The 27685-nt window shown below is 44.2% G+C and overlaps 1 protein-coding gene across 1 annotated transcript in view; it reads right to left on the reverse strand.

Annotated features, from left to right (window-relative positions):
* The window catches only part of ANO3 (anoctamin 3), a 1634736-nt gene that overhangs the window by 1101563 nt on the left and 505488 nt on the right, over window positions 1-27685 (reverse strand). The window contains exons 4-5 of the mRNA XM_078684212.1: window positions 10321-10421; window positions 4013-4057 (exon numbers count right to left, since the gene is read on the reverse strand). Coding sequence (XP_078540338.1) covers window positions 4013-4057; window positions 10321-10421 — 146 coding nt within the window. The remainder of the gene's footprint in view (window positions 1-4012; window positions 4058-10320; window positions 10422-27685) is intronic.

A 27685-nucleotide genomic window follows, 5' to 3' on the forward strand; every position in this document is an offset into this window, starting at 1 on the left:
TGGTGTTCAGCAGGCCACCATCCCTGTGATGGGTGTGATTACTAATGGGTTGCAAAATGCGACTTACCACATTATTATGCATGAGGTAGGTCTATTTGCGAGCCACTAGTCATCGCTAATGAAAAAACTGTTTCATACATTACGACTGCCTATATGGTAATTGTAATTAGGACAGAATCGCAATTAGGAAATCGGTATTAATAATGTTAGTACATCTAGCACTTAGTGGCCTACCCCTATGAAGGTCAGTGTGGCTTTTCATTCCTTCATGCGAATTATGCAAAAAAAGTTGATTTTATTGAAATTTCATCCTTTACGTTTTTGTCTGCTAACTGATAGACAGCTTATGGAATCTGTTTTTTAAACATCACACTGACCGGTCTCAATAACTACTGTAACTTAAGGCAGATTTTCTAATGCCACGTCCACAGTATATCTGCGCTGACCCCAAAAAAAGACAGAATTGGCTAAATGTGAGGCATTGATTACAAGTGCAGGTGCCATTTAGAGAACCTGATAAATACCAATACCACAAGGTACAATATTTATAGGGTGCAATGACTAGCACCTATTACGAGTTTGTGGGGAATAACATGCATATATTAGTGTTTATTGCGCCAAAATCCAATAGGTATGGTAATTAACGCACATATTTCCCCTGTTAAATGTTGGCAGTTTTCACCTACCCAAAGGTAACAAAGTTTGAGGTATTTAGCGCATCCGATAATCATCAAATACCTTTTAACCCGTAATTGTGACCCAATACATAAGCAGGAGTTTACCTACAAGTCTAAATGAACCATCCCACTCATACTTAGGCTATAAGTATTTTGCTCATGAGCCAAATAGCAATAATTCCAACAGTCAATTGCTCAGTTTAATAGTGGGAATGCAGAATGTGATGCTCCTAAAAGAAAAAATTAAATTAGGTAAATAGAAACAGAACGCGGAAGTCTCATTTAAGGAAATGGTAAAACATTTATAATACTGTTGGCAAAATCTCCAACAATCAGAAGCGACACATCTGCAACTAAGGGACTCATTCTGAAGAGACTCTGAAAGTCTCAGACCGCATGTTGGAGGCTTTCCGAGTCTCATCGAGGGTTTCTATTTCGACCCCCGCATTACAATGCAAGCGGTCCAAAGTGAAATCGGCCGGTCATTCCGGTTGGATTCCGATGGGCTCAAGAAATCCAACAGGCCGGCTGGAAGCCTCCCTATGGAAATCATTTCCGCCGTTGGGTTTACGATGTCGGTTTCCAACAGGCTTTCTATGTTATACTTTGGAAGCCCGTCGGACAGCGAGTTGGGCAGCCCCTAGCAGGGCCCCCTTCTCCCTATGGTGCCCCCGTTAATCCCTGCACCGCATGGCAGATACCTTGAGGTGCCTGCCAGGCAGTGCAGGAATGAACAGATTCTCCCTTTTCTCTATGGGAGCTTATGCTCTGGCTGGTTTACGGCCGCAGCGCAAATTCCTATAGAGACATGGTGCGGTCGCATTGTAATGCTGCGGTCGGGACCATCAACTGGATGTCAGTTGGTCCCGATTCCACAACTTTGTTGGGTGGACGTGAGTCAGCTCGGCATCCTAATAAGGCCCTTAATTGGGATGAAATAGCATAAAAAGCATATTGAAGGCTTCATGATAAGAGATGTGGTAAACTACTTAATATATAAGTGGGTGAGAACTCTGTCACATGCAAGAGGGCCTCTGACAACATCAACAAATGCTTGTGATATCCAAAAATCTGCATTAGTGCTTAGGAGAGTATGCGTGTACAAGACAATCCCTTTTAAAGCAGGCTAAGCATTCTAGATTATTCAAACTATGATGAGGTGGTCAAAGAGGCCCGTATTTGATATAAAAGATTAAACATGCACATCTAGTATGTTTGATATTTGAATCATCCTCTCACAAATCCACTGAGCACACAAACATCATATAAATTAACAAATTATGTTTATCCGCATTTTAGGCAATCACAGTTCAGGATGGATCTCAGGATGGATCTCATGCATTGAACGCTCCCTAAAACCAAGGCATAAACAAGTATCTTGTTCTACGAACATTGTAAACTGTGCTTGCTCAGTACTACTCATGCGTTCAACCACAGAAAGATGTCTGATTGGACTTGCCATAAATCAGGCCTGTTCCCACAGGCATAGCCACATTCCCCTGTATTAGATGCATTGGGGTACTGAACCATCAGAATCTGCATGAATATATTGTTCTTGAATCTCTATCAATGCATCAAAAGCAAATATGAGAATTCAGACATTCTCGTAGATACAGAAGAAAATACACAAACATCTAATTACATTTTCAGCAATACATATCATTTTTAAGCTAAAATTTTCATTACGATAAATCAGAAATAACTAGGAATGTCATGTTCATAACAATGACACATTTGAAATTATTTTGAAAACAATAAACATAATCAAAGGATAGCAGAGATGTAACTGGCGATTCAAAGACCTGGGGCAAGATTACATATTTTACATTGGTGAGTGGACAATTTTGTACTGGTGACCACATAACTGACAGACAAGGGTAAATATAAATGGTATAAATGTTTTTTTTGCTGCACTAATGTCTCATGCCCATTTACACTAGTATGCCAGAGCAAATTCTTAGGAGCAGGGTCATAAGTTCAAAATTGCTTCTCATTGGTGCAATGCATGAAATCCAGCCCCAATCATTAGCATTCTAGGCAGTCATAGATTAGATGTCTCGAGAGACAGGAAGAGCATGGAGAAGAAAGCAGGCAGGGGTCCAATTAGAAGATGTCTTGTAATGCTTACCTATTCCTCCACCCACTCTATCCTCGAACACACCACCCGCTTGCATGCGGAAATTAAAATGTTCATGCTAACTACAGAAAAGAAATTGCTAACATTAGCTGCTACATTTTTTGCAAGCATACTGTAAGCAGAATTCTGGATTGTCCTTCTGTAAATCACATTTTCCTTGAAATGCTTCAGATTTAAACAGTTACCAAAATGAAAAATAAAAATAAAATGAAGCTGGCACTTATTCTCGAAGGACGGAAGCAAAAGTCCATCTGGGAGGATTTGCATTTTATAGTTACACAGCTCAGCCAAAATTGTTTTATTACTTCAATTCAAGCTATAAACTTACAGTAGTGCATTCTAGGCTATATGACCAGGAAGCAAGCATAAGCATACAAGGTAAAGGAAAAAAGCAGTTGAAAATTTATATATGTGTTATTATCGAACAGACGTTCTACATAAAGGGCCAGCTAACATATATTGTTATCAGTGCAGTGAGGTTTTGCACGGGGAATTTTGCATTGGAAGTTGCATCAAACACCCAGTGACCTGTGCAAAACTATTGCTGCACACGTGCCCGGCCCCAGTGCAAATTTGTGTAATCTGGCATGTAATCACTTACTTAAAAGTGATGACTGATTTAACAAAGGTTTCCTAAACGTAGAAATAAAATATGTTTCTGATCTCATATTTCGGCCAATGTAAAAGGCTAAATATTTATATCAAAATGATTTGACACAACTAGCAACATTGTACGTGTCAATGAAAATATTACCTATATTATAAAGGAGTTCTACATGTATTTGTTCTCTCTTGGTAAAAACCTTAGCTTTCCAATTCCAGATTGCCACAAATAAAGGAGGATGCATGTGTATATGATGTGAACTTTAAAAATCGAAGGATGAGGCCTTTCAGTAGCAAAGGCTTAAAGCAGTTACAGAGCCAAATACATGTTAAAAAATATAACATAATAATGCCTATTTCTTGTTGTTTTACTCTGAACTGTGTTTGAAATAGTAATATATGCACCAATGTAATTAGTACCCAAAAGGTATCACACTTTACACATTCCTAGAATCCCAATTCATGTGACAATGAAGTGTGATACGTTTGTTTGAGTTGTTGTATTTTTTTGTCATATAAATGTACAACTGCTATTATGGATTGCTTGCAGGATGGATTATCTGGCAAAATTAGAAACTGTGCATCACCCACCAACCTGCCCATCGATTTGCTCCTCCGGTCAGAGTAATAACATTTTTTCCTGTAAAAATAGTAGAGGTTAGCTGAAAACATTGCTTTGTAAAAGTAGAGTCATCGAGGACGGCTACCATTGTGCTAGGACTTTGGTAAACTTTCACATTTATGCTTGCATGATTGTTGGAAATATACTACGTGCCAGTACCAAATACTTTAAGGTGAATAATAACAGTCCACCAAGTTATAGAAAATTGCAAATCCATTTGTGGTTTCTGAGATAATGCAGGGTGTGATAGAAGCAAAGCGCAAAACCTTTCACGCACAAAGAGCGATTGTGGCTTCATGGGATTAGATTTATGTTAATAAACCCCTGAGTAGCAATCTGTCAGTTTGTTTCTCGTAGTCTTCACAAATGCAAAATATATTTGTAAAGCCCAGCATTTCTCATTTCTTCTGATTCATAGCACATGGAGGGAAGGGACACAATATATATGTTCTTTAAAACTGAGGGTACGATTCACAAAGGCCATCCACACTCGTGATGGTTGCCCATGGTCAGGCTGGACCTCTGTATTGCAGTTACACATTGCGGGTCCTCAGCACTCGTTATGGATGCCCACGGTCGAGCTGGACCTCTGTATTGCGGTTACACATTGCGGGGCCTCAGCACTCGTGATGGAGGCCCACGGTCGGGCTGGACCACGGTACTACCGTCACTGATGGCGGGTCACAGCACTCGCCATGGAGGCCCTGTTGTCGTGGCAGGACTTCTGTACTGCAGTTACACATTGTGGGGCCTCAGCACTCGTGATGGAGGTCCACGGTCGGGCTGGACCTCTGTACTACCATCACTGATGGCGGGCCTCAGCACTCGTGATGGAGGCCCACGGTCGGGCTGGACCTCTGTACTACCGTCACTGATGGCGGGTCACAGCACTCGCAATGGAGGCCCTGTTGTCGTGGCAGGACTTCTGTACTGCAGTTACACATTGCGGGGCCTCAGCACTCGTGATGGAGGTCCACGGTCGGGCTGGACCTCTGTACTACCATCACTGATGGCGGGCCTCAGCACTCGTCATGGAGGACCCGCGGTCATGGCTGGACCTCTGTACTGCAGTTACACATTGCGAGGCCTCTGCATTCATGATGGAGGCCACGTGGTAGTGGCTGGACCTCTGTACTGCAGTTGCCGATTGCAGGTCCCCACCACGACTGCAGGCTCCCTGGTTAAGGCAGCGGGGTCTCCTCCACAAGTGCAGAGGCCCTTTGTGAATTGGCCCCTGAGTGTTGCAGTTTTTGAATAATTAGTTAAAAGTCAGGGAGAGAAACAATATTTCCTTCCTGTATACTCTGAAAGTCTTGGTTTCCACTCAGATGTGGCCCTCATGTTTAATGTACAATAGGACATCAGCTGTACTTCATCAATGAACCTCATTATGACTTGTACCATCCTGGGGCTGCTTATTGTCCTTTCTTGAAAGATCTGGCCTGGCTGCTCAGGCTGGCCAATTTCTATGGGGTTGGTTCAAGTCTGGTTAATTATGACTGGTCTCTGTCTGTTGTGAAACAGAGAGCAAAAAACATTACAGACTAGACTGCACCTTTAAACTATTGCCAGAGTCAGTTTTTCAATCATTCTACACACAATATCTTTGTGTGTTTTACTTGAATGCTGCAACAGCAAAGGGCATCACAAGACATGCATCCATGCTCACTGTGCTACAGGACTAAAGCTTCACCTCACAAGGTTGACAATGGTCTGAAGTTGCCTGTGCTAATTTTTAGAGAGCATCTGGCCTAGCAGTTGGGCCTGCACTGTTCCTTTCAGTGCAGAGGCAAGCCTGGTATGCATAAAGCTGGCCCTTGTCTCGAGTGGCATAGCTGGCAAAAAGCTGACGGACTATAATGCATCCGAATCATTGTTGCTGACTGAGAGAGTACAAACATATCCCCCATTATCTTCATGCTTCGGTAATAGAGGGGTGACAGTATATATATTACACTACTACCACTAGGTGAAAGACTGTTCTGAGGGTGTAATCACAGAAATGTCAATATTGCTTTTAAAAAAGATTCTATTTATTTATATGTAACCAACTTTTACTAATAGCAAAGTACCAGTATGGCTATGTTGTATATGGTATAATGACAATTCTTCTTCTGCCCTTGGTACACTACCTGGAATCATGCATGAGCCCTTTGAAAAACTACAAAATAAAGGACTCAATTTATAAGATGGCAGAGAGGGAACTCTATTGCAACATCATCGGAGTTCCCTCGCCACCAACATAATGGTCCGCCTGCCCAACTTAAATTAGGGAAGATCATAGTTTGAAGATGGGGAGACTACTCCATTCCCACTTTTTTCAAACTCCCCTAATGGATTGATGGAATAAAGGCCGTCAGAGGTTTATCTGTATGTCCACCCACCTAATTTAGATGGGTGGATATGTAGACGCTTTTCATTGTCCATCACCACCAGAAGAATCTGGCTGTATTTGGCACAGAAAAATGCCCACTGCTTCCCTCACCATGGGAAGAATCTCCCATGGCAAGGGGTGCACTATTCTTTTTTATATAAAAAAAACAACAAAAAAACACTTGGAATTTTCTTTTTGAAAAGAAAAAAAATTTACATTTCAATTACAGCTCTATAATGTTGATGGGGCCATCTATCAAACCTACAATGCTGTGCAGGAAATTCTGTGACAACGGTTTCTGTCAATGCTTGAAATGTCCGCTGGGTCAGCAGACTGGAATGCCGCCAGAGTAATTTCCAGTGGCTGAGATTATTTTAGCCATTACATCCATCACTTTTTTGTATACTTTAGTGTGTCATCCTTAGTGGGACTGGTACGCCCAGATGTTGGTCTCATACACATTGTATCACTGGAACAAGGCTATACCTGGCTGATGACCGCTAAGTAGATCAAACTAGTCCTGGGGTGCTAGTGTTCCGGTTCAGAGAGGACTTGACTTGAGAGTTAGGGATGGAGTGTTTTCACAGGAGCACAGTCCAAACTGAGGTGGCATGGTCTACAAAATAACTATGACTGGGATGAAGTCCTGAGTAATTACCAGTGAATAAGAGTCATTCAAGCAGTAGTGTGCCACCCTATGTGGAACGGGTAAGCTTAGATGTGGTTCCCATGCACACGGTGGTATTGGAAGCAAGCTATATCTGATGAGAGGTAACTAGGGCAAACTCTGTCCTGGCTTGCTTGTGTTCTAGTTCAGGGAAGACCTGGCCTGGCAGTTCAGGCTGGGCTATTCCCATTGGAGCAGGGTCACGCCTGATTTGCATATGGCTGTATTCAAACTGAAGTGGCATGGTGTGCAAATTAATGATGGACTGGGATGTGGCCAGAATATGTACATGGGGCAGAGATGATTTCTAGCAGATTATCCATCACTTTCTTTGTATACTTTAGTGTGCTGGCCTAAATGGGATGGGTATGCACAGACGTGGGTCACGTGCACACTGTGTCACTGGAACCAAGTTATAGCTGACCGATGAGCCCTGACTAGTGCAACACCAGTCCCGGGTTGCTAGTGTTCTGATTCAGGGAGGACCCAACCTCGCAATTCGGGCTTGACTGTTCCCATTGGGTCATCATTGATTTGCATATGTGTGGACCCAGGCCAAGGAATCATGGTTTCCAAAATACCTATGGACTGAGATGTGGCAAGAGTAATTACCAGTGGTTGAGGAAAATTCTGTCCATCACTTTTTTCTATTGTTTAATGTAGCACAAGTATAAACACAACTATATAGGAAATTAACTGAGTAGCTTTTTCATGGGGAAATAAGATACAAATGAATTATGTAGACTATTAATTTTAAAACGTTGAATGGTATTACTGGGCTGCCCCATTAATGTCATTCTAAGTTCCTCCTTGTTGAGAGAACATTGTAAAAATGTTTAAAAAATATATGTGTAAATCAGGGCTGCTATTTGTTATTAGCACGTACAAAAAAATGGGATATCATTTGGAACCCTCGCATGTTTCAGAAAAAAAATCAATTAAAGTCTATGGATCTCATGCATAGTTTTATGCACCTTTTTGTAAAAGAGCTGCGTTGCACAGAGGTGTAAAAAGGGGCACGGCCTGGACCACCTCTCTGTAACGCAGCGCAGCGGCGGCTACTGGAAGCACCTGGTGGGCTAGTGTTCCCCAGGGGCCCTCAAAATTGAGGGGAATTATTTCCCCAACTTAAAACTCGCCACAGGGCGTGTTTGCACACGTCACCTCAGGCCCCATCCCCTCCCTTCCCCACTGTGTAAACACGCCCTGTGGCCGTTTTAAGTTGGGAGATTAAGTCCCCTTGCATCCTGAGGGTTCCTAGGGTCAAATTAGCCTATTAGGTACCTCCAGTAAGCGCCACTGCAGAGAGGTGTAAAAAGGGGCACGGCCTGCACCACTTCTCTGCAAAGCAGCGCAGTGGTGCTTACTGGACGCACCTGAGGGGCTAGTTGGCCCCCAGGGTCCCTCTGGATTGAAGGGGAATTATTTCCCCAACTTAAAACGTGCCACAGGGCGTGTTTGCACACGTCACCTCAGGCCCCATCCCCTCCCTTCACCACTGTGTAAACGCGTCCTGTGGCCGTTCTAAGTTGAGAAATTAAGTCCCCATCAATCCTGAAGTCCACAGGGGACCAAGTAGCCCACCAGGTACCTCCAATAAGTGCCACAGAGCTGCGTTGCAGATTGTTGTACAAAGGGGTGGGGGCTCTGAACACCTCTTTACAATGCCCTCTTTCCCTGCTCTCTCTTTTAAAATCCAAACCAATTTTGCTATGGCAGGGCAGGAGCCGCGAGGCTCCTGGCCTGCCAAAGCAAACTACAGTGTCCCAGGGGTAGGCACCCCGGGACACTGCAGGAGCCAGCCCTGGGAGGTGGCGGACCCCAGGGCCATCATTGGTTCCATGAGGTGGGCCGCGCGGCCCCCCTCCCACTTAATGAAAAGCCCCAGGGGGGCGGTAGTCCCCGGGGCTTGGGGGTCCATTACGGTCCCCCTATTTTGAATATGTAGAGCCCTGGGGAGGTGGTGGTCCCTGGGGTGTGTGGGGAGGCTCAGGTCCCCCACACAGGCTATTTCTTTTTAAACAGAAGCCCCGGGGGTGGCGGTCCCCGGGGCTGTGGAGGCTGTGAGCCCCCCCACACATAATTTGAAAAGCCCCAGGGGTCACGTTTCATAATTCAATTCCGAACAAAACACCCCAGAGGCATGAACTTTGGAGAGGATCTCCACATACACCTCGAGTGAATTTGAACTCAGCATAAACTTTTTTTTTGACTGTAATAGGGTACTATACCCAATACTGCAGTAAGGAAATTATGAACTCATAAAGATGCCCTAAGTGAACTAACTAAGGACGATAAGTACTATACTTGCATAATCAGAGCACACCAGTCCTTTGTCTGTTTTAAATGTATTGTTGAAACAAAATGCTTGAAAAACTACGTATCCCATAATGCCACCTTATGGCTACGATGGGGCAGTATATAAACAAAAAGCAAAAAGGGACTTGCTGACCGTGAGAAAAGCCGTGAGGCTGAAACGCGTCGGTGGAGTGTTTGTGTAATAAAAGCTTCTAAATAAGTATCCAGTTGTGCCGCCCTCCTTGTGTTTAAAATTAATAATTGGGCTATGATCCAGCCCTTGGGTCGAGCACACACTGTCGAGCGCTCTCATGCTTGAAGGATCATTTTGTGAGAATATATATATATATATATATATATATATATATATATATATATAGTGTGCCGCAGATGAATTAACAGGTTTCACTCTGACTGCACTACAACTAAACTTGCACAGTTACATTTTCTGCTATACATACTGGGCTGCGCTTTGTGGTGGTGGTCAACAGGCATAGTGCAGCTACCTACACAATATTTATGAACTCTATGTTTAAATCTTATTATTGAACTTTTACCAATGAAAGTTACAATCAGGACATTATCACTCATTTACCTTATATCTCAACAAGTATTTTTGCCTATTTAGCATATATATTATGCAGATAATCCACTCTATATCATATTTGCGTTTCTGGTTCAAGTTGCAAAGACTACTAGAGAAGTTAGTGCTCTACACAAACTTAAAATTCATTGGAAGAAAATGCAATATTTCCAATTTAGTTTACATAATCCTCCCTATTAATGAAGAAACAGGTTAGCATGCTTTTAAAAAGAGACTGATGGCAAGTGAAGTCCATACTGTGAAAGAAAACATGGTGTACGATATACAGTAATATGAAAAAACACTGCATTACTCATATGTCATTGTAGTTATATATTAAAGAAGATTAAATACTATACCTGAAAGGCATTCTGATGTTTAGTCTCTCCGCATATTTGCACAATGTTTCCCATGGACAATGGATTTTAACAAACATGATGTCGCTGTTGGTAAGTGCTGGCTATACAGGAATAGGAAAAACACAAACAACTGTGAAACTATTACTTACTCTTATGTAAAATTCAATTTCGATTACATTTTGCCATCAGTATATTATGTATGTGCCTACAGTATTGTAAAACAAGGGATATTGCATTAACATTGGAATGTTTGGTGTTCAAATACAATGTGCTGTTTTTGAAAATTCACAGTGGGTTCATGACATATTTAAGGGGTTTCAGCAAATAATTTTTAAGCAAATAAAATGAGCATCTCACAGATATATGTGCAATTTTGTCATTAGGTTATAGTAGTCTCTGTACTGCTGGAAAGCTATTCCAGTGCTTAAATTCCTCTTTTTGGTTTGGATTGGCAAATTTCTAATGCCTCTGGCTAGCCTTCACTGCTCCAATGTGGTCAGGAACCTCTCCTGTTTTTCCACAGAGCAGTTTTGCAAATTAGTTAAAAACTGAGATTTTGAGCTGGCTAAAAAAACTCTCAGCTCCTTTCCGGTCAATCACATTTAATAAAAATGTGATTGACAGGATTCGTGATTTTTTGCCTTGTGATTTTAAAAAGCCGAGATATTCTAAAATGTTAGCCCAAGCATGCTCTCCTGGAGACTTTTTTGAACTTGTATCTTAAAAACTGCTGAATGAATGTATACCAAACCAAAAAAGAATGATTTCTGAATAACGTTCTACTTTCATGCTAAGCATCTATTCAGCAATTTTTGCTCTGGATGCAAGCAAATGTCCAGTGGGACCTGTAATGGAAAATACTTGAATTTCACTCCCCAATTAACTGTTCCCCTACACGGATCAGCACAAAAATTGGTATGCATAACCTTACCAGACTAAGCTAGTAGATTAAAAAATGTCTTACAAATCTGCCTATGGTGTCAAGAGTTTTAGGAAAGTGAAGCAGAACCATACTTAGAGAAACCACCACTGTGCATTTTAATGTATATATCCTGGAGGAAAAATACAGGCAACCTAATGACACATATTGCGGGTAGCAAATTGAAAAGAAGTCTATGACCCAGTCAAAGAATATTGTGGCAAATAAGAGGGGTAGAAAGATCAAAGTTTCATAGATTTGTAGAAGTATCAGTTCCTTAAATGCACTGAATCTAAAAACCCATCCTCTATTTCATGGATACTTGCAAACATTTTCCCAGAGGCTAAAAAGGTAGTTTGTGGTTTGCCCGAGGGCGGCACTGATGCCAGCATGGTGGCAGTCGGGGGCCTGGGAGGTGTTAGGTAGGCGTAGGGTAGTGACATGTAAATCTAGTGTAAAGTAAACAGCAGCCTAGTGCTGCTGTTCAACCACGGGTCACATGTAAAGGTGGGGAGGGTTACTTTGAGGACCCTCAAAGTAACCCATATGGTAGAACCATAGAGTCATCAATAGGTAGACTATTATAAAATACATCCAGATATATTGACAACTTCCTGAGACATTTTTTAACCTAGCTACATTTATATCAAGAATAGCATTGACTTGCTTAGAGTAATAGAAGGTGCACACTTGGAGGACGATTTTACAGTTTTAACCTTGGATACATGTAATTTGTATATCTACATTCATAAGAGCTAGATCAGTAACATTGTTAATACATACTGAAATTATTGTAGATTTGATTCAATTGTGTTCAACCCAAAACTTTTTTTTTGCAATTGGGACATGTTTCACCCACAGCTACAATAACATGTTTATAGGCTGGTGGGAGGAGCAGGTTGCCAATATCACTCAGGCCTATAATGACCATGTAGTACTTTTGTATATATATATTGTTGATCTATTTGTATTATGTAGGGGAACTGAAAGTTCGGCAACAAAATTTGTACATATTTTTTAAAAAACAATGATCTCCAACTTAGAACGACTTCCAAACAGCAGTAATAATCTAGAAACTAAACCTTATCTCAGGAAGATCAAAGGTAAGAGCATTCTGCATGCCCACATTGCACATCCTAGAGATCAAGTGAACAGCATTCCATGTGGGGAACTACTATGGGGTAAAGGAAACTGCAGTTTCCCAGAAGCATTTTAGGAAGCGTGGAAGATTCTTGACAGACGGTACAGAATCCTTGACAGAGGATACAGTCGCAAAGTAATCACTTCGGATATTCGCAAGACAGAAACGTTGACTAGAACATCTCTTTAGTTCCCTGCTACTTGCCTATCTACCCAGATAATACAGACCCTCACATCAGATACACCAGCAAGACTAACAATGTTAAAAGAATATTATAGAAAAACTGGCATGTCTGGCACACAGAGGCAATTCTCTCTAAATATGTGACTGTACATCCAAAAATCATCTTAATAAAAATAAATCACTAAGACACTTATTGGGTAGTAACATGATAATCAATACTAAAACACACAATGATCTATTCAGACGACAAGTATTCTTCAAATGTAAAAGGCATGCAAGAACAGAAACTCCAAATAGTCAATAGAATTTATCATTAACAAAGACATGTCATGCAGTTCCGTTTATTGTGTTTATTGTTTGATTTGCCCTTGTGTCAAAACGTACGTAGGGAAACCTGTGAGAAACCGTATATTGGAATATATGACAGCAATCAAAATCATGACAAACAATGACTGTGGCAAGGCATTATTTTGATCAACACAACTAGAATAGCTGTTTGCTATGATGTGTTGGTTTCGATAGAGAAATCACTAACATAAGAGGTAGTAACGGAACACTAGAGCTGTGGGGGCTGGAGTCGAAGTATATTGTCAGATTTTAGACTCATTCCTCTGGGTTTAAACTCCAATGAAAAGATTTCAATGCATTTGGGTGATACCTGCACATGTGTAATAAAAATGAATATGTAGTGTATTTGCATTAGGAGTGTAATTTACTACTTCAGTTTCTAACTGCATGATTTTATTCTTCAAACATGTGTACCAGGGTGATAACCACATTACTGACCATAGAGAAGGCTACCTTTCCGTGGAGCTAATATTTTGGTTTTACATTAATGATAATGTCTAAGTGGTTCTTGAATGTAGTGTATATTGACCACTACATTGGGATATAGATGACATAACCCGAAATGGACGTAATTACTCAGACGCAGGAGAGTGACTACCAATTGTAATTCTTCTTGGACATTTAGCCAGAGATAGCCCACAAGGGAAGATTTACTGGAACAAGCTTACTCTCCGTAAAGCTTGGAAAGCTGGACTATCGCAATTACACTCACTGTATAGATAACTTCATTATCAGGGGATCATTGCTGGGATCACCCAGAGAGGAATTCATTTCTCAATATATTACATATAAATTAACAAAATAATAAGGCTTATGGGATTAAAACCTACGAAAAAACCCTCCAGTGGACACCCAAATGCAATTTAAACTTTGACCACCTTATGAGGCCCCTCCTGTATCTGCCCTGGATATCAGAGACAGTGATAGCGATTCGGGGCTCTCAGGGGAGGACTGACTGGGAGAGAGAAGAAACCCCATAATGGTAATGAATATGGAATCTTGTATGGGCGTCAATCATGTACAGTATATAAACACCTCTGGAAATCCTGATTTGCCTATCTCCTTTGAGAGAAACAGAGACATTTATAACACATATCCAAACTCAGAAGCTAGCCAATATAAAAATTTTGATGTGGAATGTGGCTGGTCTGTTTCCCAAGCTTGGTGATCCTGTTTGGTGTCGGTTATTGACCAGTTTCATATTTGCCTGTTTCAGGAGATTTGGGCCCTGGAGCCTAACTATAGAGCAGGCTTGTTATAAATGGGGGTCTCTAGTTGACAATGGTTTGCACCTTTGTCCAAATAGGGACCCTTGCCTCTAGTTAGGATAAGGGGGATACACTCCTAAAATACCCCCGCTCAACTCTTGGTAGCTTAGCATGAGCAGACAGGCTTTTCTCAGAGGGAGTGTGTAAAGCATTTGTGAACACATACAGTAACACAGTGAAGACACTACAATTGGACATCACACCAGTTTAGAAAAATAAGTATTCTTTATTTAAACAAGACAAACGGCAAAAATCCACAATATAGTATAAAAAATAGGCTCTTCAATGGTAGAAATAGTTCAGTTCAATGCAAGTTGTAAATGCAACACTTTTCCTACAAAGTACCTTAGATGTGTCACGCAAAACTAACAAAAGGGTCCCAGGGAAGGCGATGCGTCAGTTCCTTGCTTCGGGAGAGGCGGCGCACCTGTTCCTTACTGCAGCACAGGGGAGGCGATGCGCCTGTTCCTTACGAAGAGGCGGGGATGCGTCAGTTTCTCACTGCATTTCAGTTATGATGCGACAAGATGGCACCTCGATGCGTGGCGACGATCCGGTGCGAAGTGACAAAATAGTGGCTTGATGCGATACGATTATCCAGTCGATGCGTGAATGTTGGCAGCCACACGGCAGGTGCTGCAATAGTTTTCTCAGTGATGCATCAGGACCCTGTGTGGATGCAGCACGTTTCTTCTCCGTGGCTCAGCAATGAGTCGGGACCAGGTGCGGATGCGGCACGCATCTTCTCCGTGACTCGGCGATGCATCGGGAAATGGTGCGGATACGATACACTTCTTCCTCGTTCCTTCGATCTCCCCGCTCCCACTTTCTTGGGCTGCTTCCTGGAAGTCAGCTCTATCAAGGGTGCAACAATGCTGCCATACCCCTTGAAAAAACCTCCTGTAATACTCTGTGAGTCCTAAAAAAGACTTTCACCTCTGTTTGGGTCTTGGGGGGTTCCCAAGCCAGAATGATATCAATCTTTGGCTGTAGGGACTCCACCGGTTTGCTCCCAAACTAGTGTCCCAAGTACACTACAGAACCCTGCCCGATCTGGCACTAAATCGCCTTGATCGTGACCCTGCCCTCTGCAGTGCCTTCAACTCATCCCAGAGGAGGTGCAGATGTTCCTCCCAAGTGGCAATGAACACCTAGTCATCCAGGTAGGCAGCACTGAAATCCTCCAGTCCAGTCAACACATGGTTGACCAACCACTGAAAGGTGTCAGGGGCATTCTTCATCTGTGCTTTCTTCCCCCTACAAGCAGGTCGATATATCCCAATGGCGGTGTTCCCTTTGGCAGATGGGTGGTGGGGGAGACTGACCCGGGAGACTCCCTTGTGGCATGGTATCGTTCTTTTTCAGGTTGCCTACTAAAAGTGTTCCAAAAATGGGATGACACAGGGGTATCCACACTGGGTGATGTTATGAATGGACCAGTCTTGAAATCCTTCCAAGAGCTACAGACCACGCTCAAGCTACATCATAGTCAGTTCTATAGGTATCTACAGCTCTGCCATGCCATAGCCACCTATCTACGTGACCTACAACAGCTGCCTGGAAAGCAAGCTGCTAATGGGGGACTTAGGCATGCATATAATTACACAAATCTACCAGTCACTTATCACGCATGGTACCACGACACTACCCGCTCTTTGGGCAACATGGCAGGGAGACGTAGGTGAGGTTGAAGAGGATGACTCGACAGAGGCCCTGGGGCCCACCGTGAAGCAGCTATTTCCTCTCGCCTTCGCTTGATTCAATTCAAATATCCATTTTCACAAGGGGACACTGTTCCTATAGCGGAGTACAAAAAGTCACCTGTGCAAAAAAGATGGCAGACGCACAGAGGGGGTACGTGTAGAGGAGACAGCACCCCGGTGAATTTTCTGGTAATGTGCGGACATCCCTGGCTCTCGCCGGTGGAGGTTCCTTAACAAAAAGGCGAGGTTTTCATCAGGAGCGTTCTTTCATCATACAGCTGTAGCCATACTATAGGTTTACAGGTAACTGCCCCGCCCTGTTTGATCTAGAGGGTTTAGTAAAACATTTTTTATCACGTGCACTTCATAAACTATTGTTCTGGTCCTGAAGAAATGCCAACGACCCTTATGGAGACACAGGCGCGAAACATGTTGACCTATGACCTTTTCACAGCTGGGCATAGTGTGCCTCTGGGACTAGATTATATTTAGCAGTTTATCTGCCAAGGGTTTACAATTCATATATTCGCTACATGTTTACCCTTTATTAACTTTTCCACCATACTGCACACACTCTTTCTCACCCTCATTAGACCCACACCCCACACACCCACATGCACCATCCGGCAGTCCTTAAAAAAATCTCCGATAAAGAGACCCTTTAGGGGACCCATAGGGAATTGCAGCGCCGGCCCTACGAGGAGCAACTGCCCGATGATGTTGCATGACACCTCTTGGGGTGTGTGAGGGCAACAGAGGGCAACAAGTGGTTGTTCCACTTCACTAGTAGGTCACATTTACCTAGGATGTCTTTTTCCTTTTTCTACCTCTTTACTTTTCTATCTTTATTGCACGGGTGACTATTTGCACCCTCAAGCGTGGGTGACTTTTTGCATCCCGCTATAGGCACAGTGTCCCCTTGTGAAAACGAATGGAGGCATTGGGAGCATGGACGTTGTTCCTTGAATAGCTCCATGGCCTCCTTCTCTTTTTTGTGATCAATTCAAATATCTACATAGATCTTATTACACCAGGCACTGCCTGTGGCACCTGGAAGGGATTATGTTCCCTACGTGTCTGTGGTGCAGGACAGACGATGGCACCTTCATACACACAGTATGAGATTGTTCAGCCTTGAGGTGCTTCTGGCGGTAAGTGGTACAAAAGGGGGTGGTGATGGACGGAGCATCTGAACCAATCAAACACTCACACCCAGTCAAAAGATCTGGATTTAATCCATCACCGTTCTTTAGCCCACTCTGCCACCCCAGTTCAGACATGGCTATATGCAAATCAGTCTGACCCTGTGCCTCATGGGAACAGTCCAGCCCGAACTGCCAAGCCATGCCTTCCCTGGACCTGAAATAAGCTTCCGAGGACCGGTTTCTGGCATTACAGCCGTCTTCAGCCCGGCTTGCTTGAATCCAGTGGCAAAGTGAGCAAGGGACTCACGTCTGAGCATACCCTGCCACACTTATGGCGGCCAAAAGCGGTACAAAAGGGGGTGGTGATGGACGGAGCATCTGAACCAATCAAACACTCACACCCAGTCAAAAGATCTGGGTTTAATCCATCACCATTCTTTAGCCCACTCTGCCACCCCAGTTCAGACATGGCTATATGCAAATCAGTCTGACTCTGTGCCTCATGGGAACAGTCCAGCCCGAACTGCCAAGCCATGCCTTCCCTGGACCGGAAATAAGCTTCTGAGGACCGGTTTCTGGCATTACAGCCGTCTTCAGCCCGGCTTGCTTGAGTCCAGTGGCAAAGTGAGCAAGGGACTCACGTCTGAGCATACCCTGCCACACTTATGGCGGCCAAAAACGGTACAAAAGGGGGTGGTGATGGACGGAGCATCTGAATCAATCAAACACTCACACCCAGTCAAAAGATCTGGGTTTAATCCATCACCGTTCTTTAGCCCACTCTGCCACCCCAGTTCAGACATGGCTATATGCAAATTAGTCTGACCCTGTCTACGGTAAGTGACATCTTGCCACACAGAGGTCCTTTCTTTGGAGACGTTAGTTGTATTGAACATGGGGGTTCCCATGCATCCATCCATGTATGTGACGCAAAGACATATTTGCAAACACTTGTAAACCTTTCATTCTACAACCCACGTAGAAAGAGAAATATGCCTCAAACAATTGTTTTGTGCAGGAAGGTACCTTTGCCTGCACAAAAACAATCCTGCCTGTAACACAGGCACCCTTCAACCATTGCATAATGGTGCTTTGGTTAGTGCTAGGCATCCACAAGTGCACCATCGCATAGAGGGAGCTGACTAGCACCATATGTTGGTAAATATGCCGCTATTCAGCTATCTCCTGTCCACGCAGCACAGCGCAGCAAATGGTCTTGCTCATCTGTGTTGCGTGTACTGTTAGTAAATATTTTTACCAAGAGATACTCTCCGTTCACCTTTTCCATATATAATCAACTGAACTACAGGCACCAAATAATGGGGCGGCTGCCCTGTCATGAAAATCAGGTTGGCCATCCAATCACTGTTTTAGATTCAGGTCCACACAATAAACTTCTTATGGGAAATCCTATTATATGGGCAACTGAGAGCATGTTTGGTACTCCTGGTATAACCTTTAAACCATTCTACCCTTCTATAACACATTTAACATGCTGGTATATGATGTTTGAAATAGTTTGTTCCCCAGCAAGTTGGTCAAAATGATCCTTCAGTCCTGTGGTTTCACCAGACCCCATCACTACTTATAGAGCACCATATTACACAGGTATATTGCACAGTGGTAGTCGACACTGTATAGTTATGAATCATGTGGTGTTTCCTTTGAAAAGCATTTGTAGATTTGCCTACAACTTGTTACCCCATGGACATATTTCCCCAAAATTTGGCAACCTACTAATTCAACTAGCTACTCTTGTCGGAATGCAAAGTCTGAAGAAGATCTGTCCATTACAAAAAGTTCATGGGTAAAAAAAACATTTTTATCCCATTTTAAACCCCCATAGGAAATGTTGCTTACACCTACAGCACAGACTACTGAATAGATTTACACCAAAAAAGGCATGAAAATGAAACTTTTCTCAGAAAGTGTGCTTTTTTGTTAGTTTGGTGTAAATCCCTTCAGTAATTTTGTAGATATTAACATAATAAAAAAAGTTGCTGAGCGGTCTTGAAAGGAAAACAATTTTATTCTGTGGAGGTTCGGGGGCTAAAAAAGGAGGCCTCCCATTGCATATGAGTGCCTTTTTTACTGTTGCGATTTGCACCGTGAACAGAAAATCCAATTTGTAGACCTGAAGAACTCTGATTATCTGTCAGTAGGAGACAACAATTTCTTACAGCAACCATTTCAGGATGCGATGCATTAGATCCCATGTTACAAGTGGATTAAAAAAAAAAGTATAGTGGCATGGAGTCCACAACATAACTCCGGAAACACAGCTAAAGGTCTATCAAGGAAGTCTCAAATGACAAGAACATGTAGACAATATATTTAATTGTGCACAACGGGTTCACTGACTACATGCTTGCAAAATAGAGCTTCACAATCTAGATTTCTGTCATAGATTCCTAGATAACAAAATGTTCTCAGACCAGCTTTGGTTTGTCGCGAGACCGTCTGGTTAAAATCTAGTTTGCAGACTCCTAATATGTATATATATCAAAAAGAAAAATAGAAAATAAAATAGACCACTTTGGAGTATCCTACACTCAAATAAAAAAAATCAGGGAATCATATTAGTAAACTCAACATGTTAGAAGGATCTCAGTTTTGCAGTTCACTCTTGAGACAGCATTTCTGGCTGGCCGAGCAGTGAGGGCTGAACTTTCTATTATGTTCAGGGACTCTCATTGCCTGATACACTTAAAAATCTGTCTTTTGCTTTGAAACTGAGGGAAGATCCCCCATTTCTACTTGAGCAAGAGGCTAAAGCAATTGCTCAGAGAGAAATTGCTAGATCTGTCAGCCTTTCATGTGATCTTTCCCCAACCTATTTGTAGTCTCCCCTTCTGTTTGCTGAAATTTATTTTTGTTGGTCTTAAAACTATGTGCACTTTACTACTGCAAAACAGTGCTAAAGTGCTACTACTCTTTCCTCTGAACATGGTGAATTGGGCTTACACCCAATTGGTACATTCATTTACGTATGAGTTATTTAGTAGAGTGGAACTACATATACTCAGGGACTGTAAATTAAATGCTACTAGTGGGCCTGCAGCACTCATTCTGCCACCCACTTAAGTAGTCCTTTAAAACATGGCTCAAGACTGCCATTGCAGCCTGTGTGCAGTTTTAAACTGCCCATTTGACTTAGCAAATTGCCCCCTTTGTCAAGCCTAAGCCTTCTTTTTTTATTACATATATGTCACTTCTAAGGTAGGGCATAGAAAGTCCCTAGGGCAGGGTGCAGCGTATTAAAAAAGTTGGATGTGTACTTTCAAATGTTATATATCCTGGTAATGAAAAACTCTTAAACACGTTTTTACAACTGCAAGGTCTTCCTCTCCCATAGGATAACTTTGGGTAACCTTATTACATTTAATAAGTGATAACTTTTGAACAGGTAGAACAGTCATGTTTATTCTCAAAAGTATTGTAATGTCAAAATACTCTCTTATGGTAAAGTCGGATTTTAAGTCACAATTCGAAAAATGCTGCATTTAGAAAGTGGGAATTTTCTTGCCCTATTCATTTAGTGCCTGTAGCCTGTGTCCTGGGTCACATGATAAGGTGTAGTTGGCAGTTGGCCTTTGTGTACTCGTCACAGCCAGTGAGACAAAGGTGGACTCGTGGTTGGAAGACTGGGCCAGCCTGCCAGTTTGGGTGGTGAAGTGTTGACTGAAGTAAAGAAACAAATACCACAACTAGAAACAAATATCTATACCTGAAGAATCAGTAGAGACCTGCATCTAATGTCTAAAAAACTGGGCTTTTAAGGCCTACCTTAGAGGTGACTTATGTGAATTCACAAGGGGGCCTTAGACCTGTCAAAAGGTTGATTTCGATAGTTAGAAATGGCCGTTTAAAGCTGCACGTCAGTCTGCAGTGGCAGGCCTGGGGCATGATTTAAAAGGTTACTTTAGTGGATGGCACAATTACTAACTGTAGACCCAGTAGCAGCATTCAATTTACAGGCCCCGGGCATGGGTTTCATTATTTATTAGGAAAGTACACATAAATTACGTATGCCAAACACGTGTAGACCAATTCAACTATGCTTTAGGTAGAGAGCACAGTCACTGTACTGCTGGTTAGCAGTGGTAAAGTGCACAGAGCTCTACAAGCCAACAAACACGTGTTGAGTTAAGGAAGGGTGTGAAGGTAAAACGTTTGGGAGTGACCCTGAAGAGAGGCAGCATGAGGGAACAGCCCAATAATGAATAGAGAACAAGGAAAGAGGACATTCTGCACAGGGAAAGATTAATTTCACAGAGAGGAACAAAAAGAATTTGAGCAAATACACATTTGCTTGACATTTACAAAAATGAAGAATATTCTACAAGTTGGAAATAGGGCATGTATACTTTGTAGAGATCGTAATTTCATAGGAAGTCTATGACTGGGGTAGATTTTGATGTGAACTCCCCAAACTTGTTGTTAATTTCCTAAACATTAGAAATTTGATGCACGCATTAAAATGATCATACAGGAACCGATTTCTGACTCTTTACTTTTGGAATTTGAAGATAGTCACAGTCATTGATTACAGGACAATGCTTGTTTGAAAAACTGACCATGAGCCTGAAAGTATCAAAAATTAGGGTAAGGTTTTAGAGGAGACAGCGGTGGGGATGTCTAAAAAAAATAGAAACACTACATGGAAAATGTAATCAATTTTGTAACAACTTATCCTATAAGGGACAGGTAAGGCATATTAAACTATTGAATATAAGCAAGCTGGAATAAGTATGGTAAAGACAAAGTAAAAAAACGCTTTAATTGAATTAAGACACAGACACCATTAAGCTGGCTTAGTGCATTAAAAAAAGTTAATGCACTTTACTATTCCATATCTATGTTCCGAGAACCATCATTTCTCAGCTGTCATCGAAATGCATTTTCTCAATCTATATCACAGCTATGGTTCATTCTATCAATTTAGGGTGATGTAAGTACTTAATCTATTTTAATCTATTTTCTAGGAGGAATCCTGGGATGCTAACAGCTTCTCTAGTTCGACTATCTCAGATGATGGAGACTGTTGATTAGGACAGTGGTAGAGCTGCTACCGACATACAAGCCTCGGAGATTTATAATGCATTTAGTTCCCCCTGGACTTCAGGAGTCCATTATACCATTCATAGCTCAGTACTCTTGATATTAAAGAACTATTTTTATACATACAAATGCTAATGGTGAATCAACCTTTGTTTTGAAATTGTAAATGAGGGCTCCATTAGACAGTAATGGACACCAATGTGGTGACATTAGGAACAGCGTGTTAATGCTGGTAATTCCTATTGACATTTTGAATAATGGACTGAAAGAGTGTAACAATGTGTTGACTTATAGACACATCCAGGACGGATATAGAAAAATAAATGGCATATTCTATAATACTAATTGCTATCAAGACGTAGAGGAACCCTAAACCCCAAAGAGGCAGCAGAATAATAAGGTAAGCTAAGAGTGACACCTCTTAAAAAGATAAAAAAATACATTAAACATTTTCAAGGCTAGCATGATTGGTCTGCTTCTTGATGCCCTCCAAAGTGAAGGTTTTATATAAGTGAAACATGTCTGTGATATGTCACACACTTGCATCTCAGTGCACCTGATTGTCCAGTAACCCTTGTAGTATTATTTTAGTACATTTGTTCATTTTATCAAACAATATTAAAATAAAAAACACCCAGGGCCTGTAAAGGAAATGTTACTAGTAGACAGCAGCATTAATTATGCAATCCATTAAAGTAGCACTGCAGAACTTGTTTTAGGCCTGTCACTGCAGCCTGTAGTGCAGTTATAAACTGCCATGTTGACCAGGCAAAATAAACCTTTTGCCAGGCCTAAACTTTTTATTTTAACACTTACTTGTCATCCCTAAGGTAGCACCTAACAACTCACAAGACTGGGTGCACAATATTTCAAAAGTAGGAAATTGTGCACTTAATTTATACATGTACTTACAATGAAAAACTCCTAAAGTCCTTTTTCACGGTTGTAAGGCTATCTCTTCAACTCACAAGTTTTACCCTATTACACTACCGGATAACCTCACTTTGGGACCAGATAGAGAAATGCTGTTTCCACTCAAATCAATTGTAATGTTATACACCCTTTACTGGTAAAGTTGGATCTTAACTTACTATTCTAAAAATGCCACTTGTACAAAGTTGCACTTTCCTGCCTAAACTTAATGAGCCTTTCTGCCAGTGGCTAAGGTCACATGACTGTGAATGGATCCCCTGTGGTATTTTGCATGTTCCTTCCAGACTTGGGGACAAAAGGGACTTAGGCTTGGGGCAGGGTGTTCATATCCTGAGCAGGATGTCATGGGGAGTGGAGATGCAGAGATAACTTTTTAAAATCACAATATTTCGAATTTGCTCTGAATGCAAACTATAAAAACAGACTGATTTAATGACCTAACGAGGAAACATCTGGCTTCCTGGATCACTAGACATAGTCTGAAGAGCAGAAGCTACACAGAGTTAATCTGTCAAGGGCCAATGAGAAAAATTGTGACAAAGAAAACTAATCCTTTCTTTGAAAGGGTGGATAATTTGAATTGCTGTAAACCATGCTGCTTCAAAATTCAGTATGCCCACACTTGAATAGTGCCTTGTGTTACAAGCATTGTGATTGAATGTTTTCAGCAGAATAACTGTAAACAGATACCGCCCATAACACATATGCTGGCCGGTAATCTGTCAGAGGTCTTTGGCACAGCATACTACCGATTGGTGTTCCTACCTTTTTCTGTCAGCTATAAGCATAAAAGGAATCACAAAAAAAGAAAATGTTCCCTGGTATTTGCTTTCACAAAATGGAACTCAAATCAATAGTACTGAAACAATTTTCAGAGAGGGATGCTGGCCAGTGTTGCCACTACACGGAAGTAAAAAATGTGACATTTTTAAATGTGGGCAGAGAGTGCCATATAAACCACACTTTCCTCGCAACATGAATACAGTGTTGTTTCGGTATACTGCCCAAATGCACAGTATCGACCTAAATCGTCTCTTGATACTGAGTAATACACATGGACAACCACAAGAAAACTTAGTCTCACTGCGTTACGGATTAAATATTAGAATCACAATCTTCAGAACAGTGGTTTCTTTTAAACATGAGGTCTAACAAAGGAAGTATCATGATATCCAGACTCACCAAAGAGACTGTTTTATATCTCATGATTCCCTCAGTACGGCTCTCCAAGTATCACTAAATCAATCAATCAATCAGTCCATTTGTATAGCGCGCTACTCACCCGGAAGGGTCTCAAGGCGCTTTGGGGAGGGGTTCGCTACTGCTCGAACAGCCAGGTCTTGAGTTGCTTCCTGAAGGCAAGATGGTCCTGTGTCAGCCGGAGGTGGATGGGGAGGGAGTTCCATGTCTTGGCCGCCAGGTAGGAGAAGGATCTTCCTCCGGCGGTGGCTCTTCGGATGCGTGGTATGGCGGCGAGGGCGAGGCTTGTGGAACGTAGCTGGCGGGTGGGCGTGTAGAAGGTCAGGCGGTCATTGAGGTACTTGGGGCCCAGGTCGTGGAGGGACTTGTGTGCATGGGTAAGGAGCCTGAACGTGATCCTTTTGCTGACGGGGAGCCAGTGCAGGTCCCTCAGGTGGCCGGAGATGTTGCTGCGTCGGGGATGTCCAGGATGAGTCGGGCGGAGGCGTTCTGTATGCGCTGGAGTCTTTTCTGTAGTTTGGCAGTGGTTCCCGCATAGAGGGTGTTCCCGTAGTCCAGTCGCTGGTGACGAGTGCCTTGGTGACCGTCTTCCTGGTTTCGGTCGGGATCCATCGGAAGATCTTTCGGAGCCTACGCAGGGTGTTGAAGCACAATGAGGAGACGGCGTTGACTTGTCTGGTCATCGAGAGGGAAGAGTCCAGGATGAAGCCCAGGTTGCGTGCGTGGTCGGTTGGCTTGGGTGCGGTGCCCAGGGCAGGCGGCCACCAGGAGTCGTCCCAGGCGGAGGGCGATGGTCCCAGGATGAGGACTTCCGTCTTGTCTGAATTCAGTTTCAGGCGGCTGTTCTTCATCCACTCGGCGACGTCTTTCATCCCTTCATGCAGGCTTGTTCTGGCGGTGGCGGGGTCTCTCGTGAGGGAGAGGATTAGCTGGGTGTCATCGACGTAGGAGATGATGTTGAGGTTGTGCTGGCGTGCGATGGTTGCAAGAGGTCTCATGTAGACGTTGAAGAGGGTGGGGCTGAGTGATGATCCCTGCGGTACGCCGCAGATGACTTCTGTGGCCTCGGATCTGAACGGTGGGAGGCGGACTCTCTGTGTTCTTCCGGCCAGGAACAAGATGATCCAATCCAGTACCTTCTCTTGGATCCCGATGTTGTTGAGGCGTTGGACTAGAGTGCGGTGGCAGACCGCGTCGAACGCTGGGGAGAGGTCCAGGAGGATGAGGGCCGCTGTTTCCCCGTTGTCGAGCAGGGTTCTGATGTCGTCGGTGGCTGCGATGAGGGCGGTCATGGTGCTGTGGTTGGCTCGGAAACCGGACTGCGAGGGGTCGAGGGATCCGTTTGTCTCGAGGAAGGCTGCAAGCTGTCTGTTGACGGTCTTCTCGATGACCTTGGCAGGAAAGGGGAGGAGCGAGATGGGGCGGAAGTTCTTGAGGTCGGTGGGGTCCGCTGTTGGTTTCTTCAGTAGGGCGTTGAGCTCGGCATGCTTCCAGCTCTCCGGGAAGGTTGCGGTGTCGAAGGAGGTGTTGATGACGTCCCGGAGTTGGGGTGCGATGATGGAGTCGGCCTTGTTGAAGACGTGGTGGGGGCAGGGGTCGGTTGGAGATCCGGAGTGGATGGTGTTCATCGTGCGGGCTGTGTCTTCGGTGGTCACCGTGGTCCAGGTGCGGAGGGTGGTGGTGGGGGGGCGCTGGTTTAACGGTTGGGTGCGTGGATGGTGCGTCAAAGCTGTTGTGGATGTCGGCGATCTTGCGGTGGAAGAACGAGGCGAGAGAGTCGCAGAGATCTTGTGAAGGAGTGATGTCGTTGTTGCCGGTACTAGGGTTGGAGAACTCCTTGACGATGCTGAAGAGTTCCTTGCTGTCGTGGGCGTTGTTGTGCAGTCGTTCCTTCAGTGATTTCTTCTTGGTGGTGCGGATAAGCTGGTGGTGCTTGCGGGTGGCTTGTTTGAGGGCGGTCATGTTGTCTGTGGTCTGGTCGAGGAGCCAGGCTTTCTCGAGGGTGCGGCAGTTCTTCTTGGAGTCCTTGAGTTCGTCGGTGAACCAGGAGGCATTCTTGCTTCTTGGTCTGCTGGGAGGGTTCTTTAGTGGAGCGAGGTCGTCGGCGCAGGCGGTTAGCCACTGTGTGAGGTTGCGGGCTACTTCGTTGGGGTTCGTTGTGCTGGCGGGTGGGTTCTGGCTGAGGGAGGTGGTGAGCTGCTCGCCGGTGATCTTGCTCCAGCTCCTGTGAGGAATCTGTTGCGGGTGGCGGTGGGTCGTGGTTCTTCTGAAGCTGAAGTGGACGCAGCTGTGGTCGGTCCAGTGGAGTCCGGTGGAGTGGCTGAAGGTGATGTGCTTGCTGGATGAGAAGACGGGATCAAGCGTGTGGCCGGCGTAGTGGGTGGGGGTGTTGACCAGTTGCTTGAGTCCGAGGATGGCGAGGTTGTCCAGCAGGGCGGCGGTGTTGCGGTCCTTGTTGTTCTCCAGGTGGAAGTTGAGGTCCCCTAGGAGGATGTAGTCAGTGGAGCGGAGGGCGTGCGGGCTGATGAAGTCCGTGATGTCTTCGCTGAATTGTGTGCGTGGGCCGGGGGGTCTGTAGACGAGGGTGGCTCTGAGGGTCGTCTTTGGGTCGGTGTGTATCTGGAAGTGGAGATACTCGGCGGTGGCGAAGGTGTCGTTGGAGTCGGTCGTGATGTGGATGGTGTTCTTGTGTACGATGGCAATGCCTCCCCCAGTCTGGTTGACGCGGTCTCTCCGGATGATCTTGTATCCGTCTGGGATGGCGATGGCGATGTCGGGCGCTGAGGAGGCGTTCATCCAGGTTTCTGTGAGGAAGGCGACTTCTGGTGAGGTTGTGTCGAGCAGGTTCCAAAGTTCGATGGCGTGTCGGTGGATGGAGCGGGTGTTGAGTAGGATGCACTTGAGGTGGTTGTTGCTGGTGCTCGGCTTGGTGGCTGCGGTGCAGGTCCGGAGGCAGGTGAACTTGCAGGCTTGACAGGTGAAGGGTCCGTGGGTGCGTCTCGGGGTGGCTCGGTGGCAGGCTCTTGTTCGGTCGGGTTTGAGTGCGATGAGGGTGGCGGCGTCGTAGGTCCATCGTGTGGGCTGGCATCGTCGGAGTCCAAGGGTCCTGGCGCTGGGCGCGGTCCAGGCGCGGACGGGCTTGCCTTTGGCGCACAATCGGCGCGCCCGCTGCGCGTACGCGAGGGCATCATAAGTAGGGAGCCGGGTGGGTGGATCAGCTGGTTGGCGGAAGCGGGGCGGCGAATGGGCTGGCAGGGGGCGGGGCCGCAGGGAGGCAGCGGCGGGTAGAAGCTGGTGCGGGCGGGCGGCTCAGCGGCGGCTGGGTCGCCCGATCAGGATTCAGGAACAGGAAGCGTCAGCAGGGCAAGCAGCAGAGGAGCGTGGGGGCGACCAGGCCTGAGCACAGGCACAGCAGTGCTCTTCTTATATTACCAAATGTGGCTAGCAGTTCTATTCTAGGTGAA

Source organism: Lissotriton helveticus, chromosome 3_2 (genome assembly GCF_964261635.1).
Source record: "Lissotriton helveticus chromosome 3_2, aLisHel1.1, whole genome shotgun sequence".
NCBI classification, from domain to species: Eukaryota; Metazoa; Chordata; class Amphibia; order Caudata; family Salamandridae; genus Lissotriton; species Lissotriton helveticus.